This window comes from Anoplophora glabripennis, unplaced genomic scaffold (genome assembly GCF_000390285.2).
Source record: "Anoplophora glabripennis isolate ALB-LARVAE unplaced genomic scaffold, Agla_2.0 scaffold347, whole genome shotgun sequence".
NCBI lineage: Eukaryota > Metazoa > Arthropoda > Insecta > Coleoptera > Cerambycidae > Anoplophora > Anoplophora glabripennis.
In genome coordinates this window covers 182,527-200,892 of record NW_019416440.1, presented here as the reverse complement: position 1 = coordinate 200,892, position 18,366 = coordinate 182,527, and the positions used below count along the sequence as shown (strand labels likewise).

Below are 18,366 nucleotides of genomic sequence, written 5' to 3'. Positions count from 1 at the left end.
TTAATAACGTACTATGAACTCTAATATTTACTATTTTCATTCTTATTTATCACCCTTTGCTTTTTTATCCCCCTTGAGGAGGGTGGAGGGGGTAAAAAGGCAAGGGGTGGACACAGGCCTACAAAAAAAGGGTATCCGTATATGATTTCCGATGCATTATAGCTATACAGCGTGTTCTGCAAATGACGAACCTTCAAATTAGGAGAGATATTGTAAAAATAATGTCTCTAATACTGTAAAAATAATGTCTCACATCTACATTTTTTCTTGAAGTTAAGAGATGAAAATCGGTATTTTGTAATTTATTTTTGTATAATTTTTGGGTAAAAACCATGTTATTTGAAATTATGTCTACTAATTTGTACAATTTACTGAGCTACTTCAGGTTCCAAGAGCAGAGGGCCCTTGATAATCTCGGCCCTTTCTTTGTTAGTTCTGGGAACGGATGGGTCAAAAAGTAAAATATTTCAGTCAACACAAACTATGAAAAGTTAAGGGCTCTCAAGTAGGTTTAGCTTCGTCCTTCGGAGAAATTTAGTAATATTTTTTAACAAGTTCACTTAAACTGTCTGGGCCATGTGTTGAGCATTTAGTATAAAGAGAAACATAGATATTTCAAATAACGATTCCAAAGAACGTAGGAATTCCAAGAATAAATTGTTAGAATGTTGTCAAGAAAATAATAATAGCTGGTTTTTAGACGGATTTTCCAAGCTATAAGAATAGATTAAATGTGATGGCTAATCCGTCCCGTATTGCTATGCGGAGTCGCAAGAGGAAGGTATAGGGTTGTTTGTATGCCTAGTCACAGAATCATGTATATAAATGTAAGTCCAGTCAATTAGGTATTATTAACATGGCATAGTTATGCCAAAGCGTCCCGACATTCAGGGTTCCCGACAATAAGATAAGAACATAAACTTCTGGACCCAAGAAATGGGCGTGTCGAAGCGAAGTGTCGAATTCGGGAAAGATCTACGAGAAGAAGTCAGTTCTTCCTTAGGTTCCATATTGAGCAGTCGACTTAGTTTTAGAGTCTCGGGCTAATTAATTAAATTTAATAATGGATAAAGTATTTTCCAAATTTTGCTGTGAATCTCGCATTCCCTGAATCTCGGTACGCTGTCACGTGTGAATAAATTAATTAATAATGTTGTTCGAGCCGTTGTGTCGTTATTTTGTTTGTTTTATTTATTCCCCTTCCTGGAAGTTTTGGTGTTTCCTTTTGTTCCTCTCAACTTCAGTGTCACCCTGTAGAGCCAGCTACTGAATTACATTCTACGCAAGAAATGGATGGTAAGTGCTTGAAATTCATTCTCTGAACATACAACATTTCTAAGTTCCCATGTATTAATTAAAGTATAACGGTAATTATAATCTCGCTTTCGAGAATTAAATAGTAAACTCTTTTGAAATCCAGACTCGTTATGATACTGGTCATAACGGTAGATAATAATTACAGTTCACTGATCGGACAAATAAATTGCCACAACCTATACTGCACGTTACAAATACGTAATTATAGATAACAATTTAACTATCCGTTTATTCAACCAAATATTAATTAAAATTAATATATAGTCCATAATTATTGTAATTAAATCACTGCATTTAAATACAATTTTCACTAAAATAAACGTAAACCGATCCTTGTCTAACTTCAAAGCGCACCATACGCCTTACTGCCATCCACCAGGCTACGGTCACGAGATAACCTAATGGGACGATGGGAACAGTCAAAGACAATGCATCTGGATATGAAAAAGGGTGGGATTCCTTAGTAATGAGAACATTCACTCTGATTTCGGTACAAGTGCACCAAATACGAATTTATGTGAAGAATTTATCTCAAGAGTACCTATATTTGAGTGAAAGTACTCAGTTTTAGTATAAATATAATCACAACTGAGTAAAATGATCATTATGCCGAATATTGAGTGAAAATGTACTAAATAATTTCACTCCGAACCTTTATTGCTTTGACTCGCACCGATTTTTTTACAGTGTAACTTGACATTTGTCAAATTATTGTTATGTCTGTAATAGTTAACAGGGATTTGAGCTATTTGTGCTCTGTACTGACTTTCTAGACGCATTCTATTATACATCATGTAAATGTTGCCTTTGCAAATGAAATTTTCAGCAGCCTGTTTACTTCGGTATTCAGCGAGCGCGTTATCCTGTAGTGGACGGAAGGACGGAGGAATCTAATCAAGCAAAACGACCGTCGCTGCTGCGTATCACTCAGTGGCATCTCTGGGGATTGTCCCAATTTTAATAATGTCCCGGATCGAGAGATTTTTTTCTTGGGAAATATCGATTTTTAAAGTCTGCTTCGAGTCAAGCCGGACTTGCCTTCAGGGAAGGGAAAGATATTTCAGGTTTTCAGGACGCCTATGAAAAATTCAGCAAGAAATATTTCGAGAAATATTACGCTTACTCTTGGGTTATGCTCTGGAAATATTTGCCTCTGGCTCGAGTATGAAATTTTTATGAATGTGGTAAAGTATTGTACTTTTTAAATGGCCGTAAGACGTTTTACTTCGATTTAATCCTAAAAATCTTATTAAATGAAGTCGTATAATGTTCGTTAATACTAAATACCTGAATATGTATGTTAAATACAGGGTGTTCCAATGGAAACTTCCCACCTGGAAAATCTCGGAATTAACAAACAAAACAAAAAAACCTGAGACACGTTAATTATTTTGAGGCGGTAATTGTTGAAAAAATTTTGATTTGAAAATTTGACTAGCGTACAAAAGTTGTTTATGGACCGATTTGAACCGTTTTTTTTTAAAGATAGATCTCCAAAAGCTCTATATTGATGTAAAATTTGAAGACGAAATTTTGATTGTCAAGGCCTACTACGAATTTTTTTGTATGTGAAAAACTTTTTTCGCAAAAATTGGTACAAATGCATTTGAGGGGTTCCTAAATCCAGTGGTGTAGTCAGATTTTTTATTAAAAAATCGCTAACAAAATTTTGCTATTTTTCCACTTAAAAAAAAATTCGTAGTAGGCCTTGAAAATCAAAATTTCGTCTTCAAATTTTGCATCAAGATAGAGCTTCTGGAAATTTATCTTTTAAAGAAAACCCGGTTCAAATCGATCCATAAACAACTTTTGTACGCGAGTGTTTCCATTCTTAATGGATCACCCTGTATATATTTGTAAAATATATTTCTTTCTTTGTAGTCAACTGGTAGATATATTCAAACAGATGTTTTTTCATTTCTGATAAACTCAAATAAAACAAAGTTATACGTATTTCAACCTACAAAGTTCCTTTTCTGCCGTGAATAAATAAAACGTAAATCCCCCACTTGCAACTCCCAATATTTACATTCGTCTGGAACTTTCCAGCGAAGCCAGCTCAATATTTATCGTCGTCGAGATCAGTTATCGTTATAGCGACCCCCCGTCTAAGTAAGTTTGTCGAGTTAACTATACGCGCCCCAGAAAATTTGCGAGTCGAAATCAAGTTTTGCCTCAGGGAACTTTTAATTGTTTCAGTTTGTTCTCGGACCTGAGGAATCTGTCTGGGACGACGCTGATGAACCTGTTGGCGGCCCTGTTCATGTCGCAGCTGCTCTACGTGGTAGGCGTCGGAGGCGTGCCGGTAAGTGACCCAATTTTATTCAATAGGAAGACAGAAACGTTTGAAATATGTAGTTCGTACCACAAAAATGCACTGCTTCTACCTGTCGGTTTGGGCAATGTTTTTTTGCGGCCAGGAATAACACCAACAGTATCAGAAGACTCTGAGATACTCCAAACAATGTACTTCTATGAGGCGGCTGACGGTGCGGTGGTGACAGTGATAAATATGTCGTGCTCTAGCAGAATTGCATCGAGCTTCCTCATAAACTAGTAGTATATTGTGATACTGATAAACATTTCGAAAAGCAAAGCGGAAAACATCGAGAAAAACTAACGAAATAGGTGGTATGCAAAAAACCATTCCAACAAGCGACAAATAATTTTGATGTTTTCTCAAAAATGGTTGATTTAGAAACTAAGTTTTTTTTTTTTGAGTGAGTAGGAGCTATATCATGGCCACCAAAAAGTTTTAATTTTATTTCAAGAAATAAAATAACAACGACTGAAACCAACTTTTCAAATTGTTCCTGTTCAGAGAAAAAAATTAGTGTCCGCGTTTTTATGCGGCTTTTTGCAAACGACCTTGTTAGAGAACCGACTTCTCGTTTGCATTTATAGTCTGTTTAGAAATGAAAGAGAGTAATAAAAGCTCATTATGTATGAAAATCGTAAATAAATGTAGTACTGGTGCTTATATTCAATATTTTTATAGTATGTATTTTCCGTATAGATGAGGTCTACTTTTAACAGAACTTTGTGCGATCGGACTGTACTAAATTGTAGCGGTAGCTAAAATTTAATCCCCGACAATCCGTCAATTTCTCGGTCCATTTCTCTTGTAAGTAAACAATATAAAAACAACATTTCAAAACATGAGGCTACTTTAAGCATCATAACCGGGTTAAGAGGGTTTTTAGTAATTCAAATAAAATTATTCAATATTATTATCAAAATATTTATTTAAATTTAATGAATAGACTTTTATTCCACACAAAAATATATGTATTTTGAAAATTCAAATTATGGTGAGTAAATGTAGTGTTGTATAAATGTACAATAAAGAAAATAAAAAAGTAGGTATATTAAAATTCATCCTCTGAATATTCTGATGAATTATCTTCGTCTCCTAGATTGATAACGATAGGTTCCACAGTAACGTCAATTAAATTATCGAGTTCCCACATTTTCTCCTCTTCTTTTTGTACATGATGTATACATCTTTGCCAGTTATCTGCAGTTACTCGTTCCAAGGAATTTTTTAACAAAATTTTCACGTCACTTAATTTAAACGTCGTATTATTTCGCGCTACATCTCCTTTTACCTGCGCCCAGACTAATTCGATTGGGTTAAGTTCACAGTGATAAGGTGGTAACCGTAGTACCGTTATTTGGCGATTTGTTGCCATTTCATCGATAACATATTTTTTCTGATCTTTATTAAGATTGACAAGTGTCAAAAGTTCCTTTTTCACCATATTTGTTTCAAAAGAAATGTTTTTTCCGGATAACCATTGAATTATATCGGCTTTCCTCCAAGCAGTCGTAGGCGTCCGCTCGGTCTGCCGTGAATGGTAACTGGCATTATCCATGACAATTACAGACCCCGGAGGAATAAGATCCAACATCTGTGTAAAATACTCTTCGAAAACATCTGCGTTCATGTCTTCGTGATAGTCACCTGTATTTTTAGATTCAAATAAAAGTAAACCGCCATCTACAAAACCACTGGCACTACCTATATGTGTCACTATTAATCTTCGCCCTTTACCTGAAGGTGCCTTGAACCCTGTTGAAAGTCCATCCAAAAATGCTTGTCGAAAACTTTTTACATTTTTATCTTGCCATACTTTTGTTACAGTATATCCCTCGTTGACCCAAGTTTCGTCTAGATAATAAATATTCCTCCCTTCGTCACGGAATTTTCTAATTGATCTTAAGTAGGATCTTCGCCAACAAATAATTTCATCTTTATCGATAAGAACTGACTTCCTGTTCTGCTTTTCCCAGCAAAAATTCAACTCTCGTAAGACGGCCCATAATTTGCTTCTACTGATTTTTGGCAAATCGTTGTCCTCTGAAAGTTCACTTAAAATTTTGTTTAGCGTTGGTATTTCTTTTTTAAAATAAAATGAGTGTACTTTTCTGCGAATGACATTTTTGAAGAAATCATCTATAACGACTTTTGACCTCCCTGTAGATGATTTTGGGGGATTTACAGTATCTTGTTCATTTTTTGTTTCCTTTAAAAGTCTGTAGATAGTCAATTTTCCAATCCCTGTCATTTTTGTTAGCATTAGTGTTACCCGATAATTACCTGAAACGAAATATTACCACGCCCATGGCCGGTTCTTATCTCGGGGTTTTATTATACTCTTTCATTTCCAAACAGAGTATAGTAGGAAGTAGGAACGTCGCTTTGAATTTAGACCAATTAACGACGAATGGGGGACCAGTTGGTGAATCCGGCAAAGTTTGAAAGATTAAAATGCGCCGTGAAAAGTTTGATGGGGTTCTGTAGATTTAAAAGGGCGCAGAGAGAGCAGAATTACGACTCATAAATTGTGTATGGGACGTGTATCATTCCACCCAATTAGTAATAATGAAAGTTCTTTGTATGTTAGATATACTCGAAGCTCACGAAAAAGATAAATTCTGGGGAAGCTTTAGACGTAGAGGACCAAATTAAATTAATTACTTCATTAAAAAAATGGCATCTATACTTTTAAAACTTTCCTTGGAACAGGAAACAGTGTTTCGCATTAATACTCGTAATTGTCTGAACTTACTTGTGCTCTATTTACCTTGTTACGTGTGAAAGGCATTGATTGAGGGTTATTTTAATGAAACTTGCTTTGCCTAATCAAAAATTTCACACTGAAAATAACAAATACACATATATCACACACTTTAATAAGTTGCACCCTGCACATTTTAGTTCTTTAGCAACTAAATCAGTACATTTGTTGAAAAACTAAGGGCACACCAAAAATACTCGTATAAACGACCCTTCCTATAATTCCAGACCTTGCAATAACGCCGTACTGACAAATACGTACCCTATTGTGCAGATCATCATCCCCCGTCACACGAGGACTATCCCCATTGTCCCACGCGTCAAAACCGCTGAGATAAATCGTACAGAGGCGGTGTTTTGTATGCAATACTGCTCCACACTCACTCTCTGCAGGATTCCCAGTCTCCTGCACGTCCCATCTGCAGAGGGAGCAGATATTTCTACGGCAAGTCGTAGAGGGCGGAAGAACATATTATATTTTAGAGTTCGGGACAATCCGCGTTTCAAATTACCATCGCATCGATCAGTGGCGGTCCACAAAAGGGCTTTTTATTCATATAAATCTGAAACAGTAAAATAATCACCTATATGATAATTCTATAACAACTAAAACACTGCACACAGAAAACATGTCATGAAAATTCACACAACTGTTCCTAAAATGGTGACAGGTATAAATTGTGCAGTGTTGTCAGATTTCGACAAAAAAAACATTTATATCTCTTTCGTTTGTCATTAAATTCATAACTTTCTTCTTGAAACTCTGAATTGTTTGGGACTGATGACTTCTGGTTATATTTTCAGGTGGTTTAGAACACATTATGCCTCTTTTAGATATTCCAGATTAAAAGTATAAAGGCAACGACAATTTGGAAAGCTGCAGTGAAGTTTTCGCACTGAAGAACTCACTTATCTGGTTCGTACCTTGAATAGAAGGGACGTAAATTTATTTTTTGCCATTAAATTAATAAACAAATAACCAAGAAAGTGCACGTGCTTAATCGAGACGTAAACAGTCAAAATTGTAGTCAAATTGATTCACTTACGACTACTATTTCGGTACTGGAGTATAGATTCTCCCTCATAATTTGTTCCCGGGCAAGTCAGAACTGTGTGTAAACCTGCTCTTGTTTGCAAAACGGATTTTACTTGCCTGTAACAGCCCTTTTTGGTGGTAAAGGCGTTAATCTCGCTAATAATCCACGTCATACGTGCACCCCGGCAAAAAGGCATCGTTCTAATCGACTTAGGTGCATATAAATTGCAAATTAGTCCTTGTTGTGCGGTCCCAGCCAACGCGATTTACATACCTTACTATCGACGACACTCTCGCATCTCCATAATTGCTGTTTACTTGGAATTTTAATTGGTTTCAGGAGATAAATTAGCCGTAGCGAAAGACGTTCCAATTTAATTCGGCTTAATGGCATTTGAGAAATATTTGCGAAACTGATTATATTTAAACTGTAAGGAGTCGTATTTCAAACGATTAGATTTCGAGACGTTTAAATTGAGAGTTTTCGTAAAAAAGACAGCTATAGGCTTTGCTTAAGCGTCTTCGGGGTACTTCCTCTTTGATGCGGAGGCGGATATTTTGAGGGAAGGTCTGTTTGCCTGTTTTTTTTTCAGCGTATTAGTAATTGATATTTTGTAAGAATTGAAAAGGTGAGTAAATATTTAAAGACGGTTCAACAACTTCTCAAACGATTAAAGACTCGAAACGGAGGAAATTAATTCTTAATCTGCAGTTTCACAGTTCATTTTGGCATAATTACTCTATCTTGTCATCTATGAGCGAAAGGTGTACGTTATTCAGACTCGGAAATATTGAGACCTACATTTAATAATCTTAGGAGTTGAAAAACTTTTTTTTTCTAATGGAATGGCCCATATTAATTGTCATGGGTGAATGCAAAATTGAATGCCAATAACATTTAATAAACTCTACCTAATATTAAGCAAGGAATTCAAAAACGTAATAATATACCATTTTCCATTTAAAATAACAAAGTTATGTAGTGCCCACGCATATTTTCTTTACATAGCCCACATGATTCCAGACAACTTTTATGAAAACTATTTATTATAAATTTTACAGTTACAGAGTTACAGAATCCCTCTTAGGTGGACCCTATACAGGGTGTTTTTAAAATAGGGTTCCAAACTTCTGCTGCGTTTATAACTCATTAAAATAAGCCAAAAAGTTCCTATTAACATGTGCCCTAAAACGCACCCTTAGGAAGTTATATGCCCTTAAAAGGGCTCAAACAAAACTGTTTTTTTTTTCTGTTATTGACAAAACGGTCGCAAATAAATAGAAAAAAATTTATGGGTCTTACATAACTTTTTACGTTAAATAACATGGGCTACTCCGTTTTTCGACATGCAAATCATATGCGTCCCATTTAGGTTGGTGAAGGGGGTTTTCGGCCCGTAATTTTTTTTATTTCAATTTTTTTACAATTTTCTCTACAGATTTATAAAATCTTAACAATTTTACGTAAAAAATATTATCTTTGTCCAAATCGATATTTCCAATGGTTTTCGAGTAAATTGAGTTTGAAAATTACTCTGCTCTTTAAGTTATTAGGCCAAAAATTACAAAAATCTGTTTACCATGGCAAATAAAAGACTGACGTTGCCACAACGCTTAACAATTTAAGTTATTGATAAACTGTCAATTGAGCTTTGCAGTGTTTAATTAGTAAAAGTGGTGAGTGGAAAATTTAAGTATACAACATTATTGCAACTCATAAAATGGAGTCATATTCAAACACGGAAATGGCAGATATGCACTTTATGTACGGCCGTGCGGCTGGAAATGCATCAGAAGCGAGGCGTCTGTATGCGGCAGCATACCCGAATAGAAGACTTCCTTCTCGACAGGTATTTCAGAGGATCCATCAACGTTTAAGAGAAAATGGTTCGTTCCAACCAAGAGTAAATGATCGTGGCAGAGACAGATTTGTAAGAACACCGGTGATGGAAGAAAATGTATTGAGAGCTGTGCAGGACAATCCAAGGGTTAGTGTAAGAAGTGTCGCACGTATGCATAACATAAGTTTTTCCGTAGTTTGGCGAATTCTTTGCGAACAACTACTTCATCCTTTTCATATCCAGCGTGTTCAAGCTTTAAATCCGAATGACTACGAACCACGTCGGCAGTTCTGCCAATGGTTTTTGCGAAAATCGAGGCGGATTCCGAATTTTGCATCTCTTATTTTGTTTACGGATGAGGCAAGCTTCAGTAAAGATGGTTATGTCAATTTTCATAACGCTCATGAATGGGCTGATGAAAACCCACACAGCATATTTCAGTCCAGACATCAGATTCGGTTTTCCGTCAACGTTTGGGCAGGCATTTTAGGCGATCGGCTAATCGGACCGTTTGTGTTGCCTAATCGATTGAATGGTGAGGATTATTACAATTTTTTAGTTAACGACTTGCCAGGACTTTTGGAAGATGTCCCTTTAATTGAACGCCAAAGCATATGGTTTATGCAGGACCCGTCCCACTTCATTACCTACATAATGTAAGACAATACTTAAATGAGTTGTATGGAGAAAAATGGATAGGCCGAGGAGGTCCTGTTCCCTGGCCTCCACGTTCCCCTGATCTTAACTCCCTGGACTATTTTTTGTGGGGTCAACTTAAGGCAAAGGTTTATAAAATTCCAATTGAGACCATTCAGCAACTACGGAAGGAAATTAAAATCGCGTGCATGGAAATAAGGCCTAAAATTTTCCAAAGAGTTCGCAAATCATTGAAGCGTCGAGCTAGATTATGCATCGAAATGCAAGGTGGCCACTTCGAGCAGTTCTTGTAATTTAACTTATTATTACTAATTTTAATCCCATTATTTTCTATTTCACATTTAGCTATTGTCTGCAGTAGTAATTAGTTCTTTAATAGTAAGTGTAACTCTAAATTTAAATAGTCTTAGTTTATGTCCTAAATTATTTATTAAATGATCGGATCCTTCATAACTGCAATTTATTTGAAAAAAAAAACAGTTTTGTTTGAGCCCTTTTAAGGGCATATAACTTCCTAAGGGTGCGTTTTAGGGCACATGTTAATAGGAACTCTGTGGTTTATTTTAATGAGTTATAAACGCAGCAGAAGTTTGGAACCCTATTTTAGAAACACCCTGTATATGTACTCATGTCTCTAGTACATAATTTTTTTTGAGGCTGTGTTATAGAGCTATATTGTAAAAGAAGTATCTTCTTACTGCAAACAATACTCGCCTGTATTTCTTTCCTAATGTCGACCCCTGCTATGACGTCACGGCTTCCCGAGATCCGACCCCTAATTTTAATTCATATTTTTCATTACCCCGAAAAGGTATCGCAGGAGGAAACCCTTTCATCACGAAATCTCTTAGAAGGAAATCTCATTTATCATTCCCTTGTGAGGAGTATGATTGTGCGCGTAACTTTGTATTAAAAATGACACGCCTAACAGAAAGAAGATAATACTGTGAGAAATTACAGATGGTAGTACCGGAATCATCCCGATCTGACATTTTAAAGGACCCAAGAGGCAGGATTCATTTATTACAAGGTTCATTTGCCTTTGTGTACTTAATTGTAAAGTGCATTCACAGATTTAAGAGAATAAACATCTGCGTCGACCTGAGTTCAGTTATTGATCAAAAAATTCAATTGTCAAGGGATGGTGCAACAAATAAGTTTAATTTCCGTTTCGAAAGTAAATCGATATAAGGCCTTTTATAGTCTAAAGCTAGTTTGGTGTGACTTTTATTCTAAAGTACATCAAAATTTTTCGAATAAGCGTTAGTTTAGAGTCCTTCAGAAACACCAGAATGATAAATATAAAAAAATATGTCAATTTCATTAAAATAGTCAGAAACTCTTTCAAAATATTTTTAAAACCGCATAATATATCAAAATAGTATTTGAAATTCCTTAAAAAGCGCATACTATTTCGAAAATAGGCCCCGCTAAGCTAAGCTAATACAATGCGAAACATCGCCTTACTGTTAAAACTGTTGTTATCGCCGTTCTTGGTAGGGAAAATTCGAAATATGTGTTTGAATTTATTTAATTTTCCTAGTTGAAACCGTACTTAGGTATTGAATTTTCCAAACCGAGTGAGTTGCACTAACCAAATTGTCATTGAAGCTGAAAAGCAGCAACCTCCAAATTCTTTGAAACTGCATGAATTTGCATGAAAATAAAGAATAAAGCTCATCTTAGGCTCAAGTTTAAAAGTGAAATAAGCCCGATCGACGCTTTTTGTTTTTAGGGGTAAAAACTACCCCTAAGTGAAAAAATTGAAAAAATTATGTTTTAAAAATTTTATTGATAAAAATCTTGTTCGAGCACAAAGATTAAATAATGTTCCATGTTCTCGAACATGTTTTACGATATATTTGATCTTTTCGACCCTTTATTTAACCCTTATAAACTACCCCTATGCAAAAAATAATGATAAAAAATTACTTTTTAAAGATTTGGAATGATTAAATAGTGCAATTATTTAAAATAAAGGTTACCGTACAGCTAATAAAATAATTTTTCCTTTTCAATCCCTAAAAATCACCCCTGTATTGACAAAAATGATAAAAGATTACTTTTTAAAAACTTGGAATGTTTTAACGGTGCAATTATTTAAAATAAAAATTCCCTTATATTGTTTATGAAAGAATATTTAACTTTTGCCATTTTCAACTCTTTTATAAACTACCCTTTTACCAATAATAATGTAAAATATTTTTATTATAATCGATTTTTAAATATAATCAATCATAAAAAAAATTGCTAGGCTGCATATAAATAATCACACTAAATTTTTTTACTTATTTTTGTATAATATAATATAGGTATAAATATATAAAAATGAGAAAGCCTATTTTGCTCAGAAAAAATGTCATTGGTTTTTTTACCATTACTCGGTTAATTTTGAAGCTATAGTATCCTCCAAAAAAGCATTTTAAAGATAATTTCAAGAGCTGTAATATCGTTTGCATATAAACCTTTTAAGTCCTTCGTTTTTTAAAGGGAAAGGATCGAAGGGCTCGAGACAGGTCGTTTTTTCACTAAAATGGATACTTCAAGCGGCGATAGCTCCTTTATTTTTTTTGCTATAGGAATAAAAAATTAGCAAAATATTTGTTGAAAAAAAAACTACATTTTTGTTGTCTATCATTTTTTACGTATCTTTCATTGTTTGAGAGTTATTATATAAATAAAGCAATTTTTTTTGAATAATGAAAAATACGTTTTCAAATTTTACCGTACATTATTAAAAAATACGCATTCTAAACCGGTCTAACTTCAGGATCGTATGAAAAACACTAAAACAAAACTATTTGTAAAGAGTCTACAATTAATTTTGATTCTGATGAAAATGGTACAGCGTTTACTGCTCATTTTTCCTTAAAAAATATGAGCAACCCACCTATTTTTGACGATAACTCGTTCAATTCTGCTCTAATTAACTTTTATAAGTGCTCATTTTGAAGGTCTTTTTGAGTACAACAAAAAACTGCAGGAGTGTTATACACGTAAAATTAATCCTTTTTCCGTTATTTGACGTTGAATAGATCAATACGAGTATTCCTCCCAAAATAAGGCCCTTCCACTAACCATATTTCGCTTTGCATAGGACGTACAACACTTTTTAAACAACGATTTTCTTTGTTTATTTATAAGCTACATTTTTGTTCTTTACACTTTTTTAAATAAAATGCGTAGTATTTGAGTTATTCGCGAAAAATACGTTGAAAAAGTGTTTTTTTATTTCTCAAAATTCCAAGTTTTCAATCTTGAATAACTAAAAAACTATGGATTTGTCGAAAAAATTCTTCGAATATGATTTGCTCAAAATTTGATTCTCTATCGATTTCCAGAATTATTAAAAAAAAATAGCTAATACAATGCGAAACATCGGCTTACTGTTAAAAGTGTTGTCGCCGCCGTTCTTGGTGGTTAGTATTTGAAGTTCATGTAACTTTTTATAACTTATGAAAGTAATGCTATTTCACGTGCCTTTTGGCAATTACCAATAAAATACCTATAGATAATAAAGACGAAATAATTTTCTACGAAAACTAATTTATTGTTTTCGAGAATAAGGAAACGGGCCCGATTTTTAACACGAAGATGTTCCTGATGCTCCTATCGAAAAAGTTCATAGAAATCCTGCGACGGCGACGTCGTGTAAAAAAGCACCCTCCAAACTAACTTAATCTTTCACGTCGCAACGGCCTTTTGCAGCGTCAGAGATATGTGAGGATTATTAGGATCTTCCCCCTGTCCCAAAGGACACGAAGAGGAAAGACCGGCCGTCCTTTCCCGTCCTTTGATTGCATCAACTGCGCTACCTGTCAGAAAAATCCGGTTAGAGGGGATTCCCCTGCCCAAACGGCATAATTTCATCATCGGATTCGGCCGCTGGTATTTGCCTAGAGGAAAGCACAATTGTCTGACACGGTACACTGGGCTGATTAATATGTAATCCGGAGTCCATTTGCTGCGTGGAATTGTCTATCGGGGTATTATGGGATGTTTCTTAATTAAATCAATTGTGATCGGTATGCCGGGAGTTTGAATTTAGGCCCTGCCTGTCGAGTTAGTTAGACAGATAGTGAAAGGCAGAGTACTGTAAACTAAACGCTAATTTCATTCGACAATAGCTCAAACGGGATTGTATACCCGTTGTTGGGCAAACCGTGTAATCTATATCCTCGAAACTTTGCTGGTAGAACGAGAACTTCTCGAAGATATCGGCAAACTCAATGGTACCACAAAAATTAAAGTTAATTGGACATAAATATAGTTTCACCCAGTGCCGTAACTAGAGGAAATTTTACTATAGGCAAGCTTTTAATTTTGCGCCTCTACTTAATTGTTAAATTAAATGTATAACGAAAAATAGCAAAAACTCAAAAACAAGCATTTTATTTTAAAAAACGCAACAAAAACAAAAATAAAACATGAATTGTTTGACCTAAATTATCAAAACTTAAAAAATATATACCTATTCTAATACATAAACGAACTTCACAGTCACAACAAAATATAAAACTACATTTTTTGGTTAAGTATATAATAAACATAAATAAAAAACAACAGAAAGACAACTGTAGAAAAAAAATAAGTACATACATAATAATAATAATTTATTAGTCCATTTAGATCAACAAATGATATTGGATAAGTCATGTGTACAAGTTTAGTTGTACACGCCTATGATAATAGACATATACATATTCTACACGATTACATTATCACAGTATAGTATTACACATATAATACATTAAAATATAATGAGGTACACATACATATGTATAAACTAAATAAACAGAAAACAAGAATAAAAACAGGGTAATTAACAAGATATAAAACATGGGTAAAAAATAACAGTAAAGATAAAAAATTTAAAATTATTGATCAGTCAATTCTGATACACTATAGAAACATTTGTTTATAAGGTATTTTTTTACTTTGAATTTGAATCAGTTAAAATTGCTTTCTTGTTTAATGTCGACTGGTAAGATGCTTATTAACTTAATGCCCATATAATAAGGCGCTTTTTCAAACAAATTTGAGGTATGGTTAGGAATGCACAAGATATTACCATATCTAGTTGGTAATGACTATCAGAATTACGTTCATAATAACTTTTACTTTTGGCAATTTGTAGAATACATTTATATATATAGTTAATATACTGTTATTAATAAAGTATGGCTTACAGGAATCAATTTGGAAAATACCAAATATGAGACGGATTATCCTTTTCTGAGAGACTAAAATTCTATTGACGCTGTTGTTACATGCGTTACCCTAGATTGTAACGTTGTAGGTTAAGTGTGAGTAAATTATGTAGTGATATATGTTAAGTAATTGCTTAGTGTTAAATATTGTTTTCAATTGCAGTAAAGCGTAATAACCATAATTTAATTTTTTGCAAATGTAATCGGTTTGACTGATCCAGGTCATGTTATAATGTATCCTAAAAGTTCCTAAAAATTTACAGGACTGTGAGGCTACGACTGTCGTATTACCTACAATTATCTGGAGAGGATCAATGATTTTTCTGCGAGAAGAAAACTGCATACAAACAGTTTTTTCTGCATTTAATATCAGTGCATTTTTATAACACCAGTTAAATTCTAGAGATAATGTATTTAACTGATTTTTAAGCTCCACACGATTTTTTTCCCGCCGCTGCAAAGGTGACATCATCTGCATATAATATTGTACACTCTGCATTAACATGCAATGGGAGATCATTAATAAATATCAGGAAAATAGGTGGGCCAAGTATTGAACCCTGAGGTACTCCCAATTCAATATCTTTTATAGCAGACATTTTATTATTTAATTTCACATATATTTTCCTATATTGCAGATATGATATTAACCATGCTAAGAAATTGTCACNATTAATTAAAAATAATTAAAAAAAACAATATACAGGGTGAATCAGAAAGTATCCAAAAAAAATGTGAATTCTTCTTACAAATACAATTTTGTATTTAATTATTTATTATTGAATTTTGAAATAAATCAAATAGGGCAGTTCGAAAATGATTTAAAAATACACTTCTGCACGACACTGGACCGGCGACTGGCACGGCGGTTAAGTGTAATAAAAAATAAATAAAATTATTGTTATTATTAATTTATAAAATTATATAAAATTAATTTGTGGTTCTAGTAAATAAAATAATTTCACATACCTGATGTTACAACAACTGTTCAAAATCTTGTCCACCGACGTGTACCTAAACACGTTTGGGCCCGTCTTACCCAGTTTCTACGAACTAACACAAATGATGTCTTCCTTCACAATAAATTAAAACGATATCCATCAACTCCGAGTTGCTATACACATAAGCCATTTTGGTACCTGAAGAACTAATGCAAACACTATCGCAAAAACGTAAATACTAACATCGGATTTCAGTATTCGGAATCGTTTGGAACCACGTGGAGAGAGAGAGCGCATTGCTCATAGCGTACAACATGAATGACACTAGAGACTACAGCAGTCCAGCGATATTAAGATTGAAAATACTACAACTTCAACAATAATTTTTCTCGGAAATTATAAGGATTTTACAAAAATTCCCAAAATTTTTTTGCAAAAATATAAATTTTTTTATTCAACTTCTTGCCATGCGCCTCTAGCAGCTTGCGCCCATAGGCGTGTGCCTAATCTGCCTATACCTTGTTACGGCGCTGGTTTCACCAAACTTTTGAAAGTGTATACTGTAACGAAAACAATACATTGTTGTTAACAAAGGCTTACAATCTACAGAATTTGAACGATAGAGGGTTTGGTGAGCGGATTTTTCTTAGATTGATACGATTTGTGAGAAAGTTCCCTGTAATTTAATTATTGTCACAATATTCCTTAGGAGTAACAGTTGTCATTGTTACACTTTTACATCACACGCTCGTACTTGCTACCCTTTGACATTCTAGTCCTTTCACCATCGTTTTTTTTAAGAATCTGAACAGCTTCTACAACAAATACTGATGATGTACTTCTAAAATCATTATTATTGTATCCAAACGCCTATAAAAGAGGGACCCTACGAGTATGGTTTTTTAATGAAAGGCAAGTCAACCCGTCGGCGTCAGATAAATAATTTATAGCTGTAAAACAAGGGATAAACGAAGCCACTTATATACAGCGACAGGCAAGGTCGAATGTAAGACCCTGAGGAGTATAGATGAAAGGGAGGATGCATTTCTTTGGCTGGCAGTTATTAATTGTTGCGTGATACTTCAGGAGCTGTCTGCTAAGTTATATCGCCCGAATTGACGAGCTATATGGCCTCGTGATTGATTAAGGATAAATATAAGGCAGGAGTGGGCGTTTTTTGTTCGTCTGGAATTGGAGAAATTTGTGATGGTCGGGCAACTTTGATGAGTGCGTTATTACGCAGAGCAAGCGTCTACTGTCACGTTAATAATGGTGGGCTTTGTGTGGGAATTAAGGAAAATATTAATGACAATTCTACTCATATAAAAAAACAATCCCATTTGCGAACGTAAAAATCGTGGTTTGCTATCGGCTAAGGAAGGAGGACAAATGCAACTGGATAAAAATCGATAAATAACTTTACCATAGCGTTAGTTTAAAACATTTAAATGTAGTACCTAATTGTTATTTATAAGTCAAAATCAAACATTTATCGGCATGTCTCGATTTGGCAAGAAATAGTAAATGAAATGGAAAATTGTATCCCTAAAAATACGAAAAAAAAGCTAATCATCAATTTGGAACAAATTTAGAATATTTTGTAAAGAAAGAAATTTTGATCTGGACACCCAGCAGTATATTCAGGATGTGGCAAGGATATTAATGGAAAGAAAAAGATTATAAAGAGTACGTTGTGAAAACAATGCGGAATACCACGGTAAAAATGCTGCAGAATATGAATTTTGAAAAATTTAATGCTATTTTCAAACCATTCACCGATTCTGTTTTCACGAAAGCTCGTGACGCACGCAATTCTAGACGAAAGAAGTCGCAAAGTAATTTCGAAAAACGCAAAGAGAGTTCCCTTGCACTATCGCAAAGTGAGATTATTGAAATGGCGCTAATATGGGATGAAAATACACCAATAGGCCTTTTGAAAATATTTTTTCATATTTCTACATACGAACCAGCTTGACGAGGAGGTGGGGCAGCAAATTGCAAAATATATTATTTTAAACAAGAAAAATTTAATAATGGATAGTTAACTGTCCGCATCGAATACAATTACACCAGGAGAATTAGCGAAAATAAAAGAGAAACTCGAAAAAAGTCCTATCCGCGATATTATTGTAAAATTGTCTAAAGGAACATAATACAAGACATCTCTCGTCTCGTGAGTCAAAAACTTTTATTAGCTAACTTTTCTATTTAAACAAATAAGTGAGGAAAACAGTTTTTTCACTTTGCAGGGAAAACCATCAATTTTAGCGAAAAGTGACTCTCA

General features: G+C 34.2%; 1 protein-coding gene across 1 annotated transcript in view; it reads left to right on the top strand.

Annotated features, from left to right (window-relative positions):
• The first annotated feature begins 347 nt into the window (after positions 1 to 347).
• Positions 348 to 18,366, top strand: part of LOC108908367 (adhesion G protein-coupled receptor E3-like) — a 106,459-nt gene continuing 88,440 nt past the window's right edge. Inside the window, exons 1-2 of the mRNA XM_018712397.1 lie at positions 348 to 457; positions 3,517 to 3,622. Coding sequence (XP_018567913.1) covers positions 348 to 457; positions 3,517 to 3,622 — 216 coding nt within the window. The remainder of the gene's footprint in view (positions 458 to 3,516; positions 3,623 to 18,366) is intronic.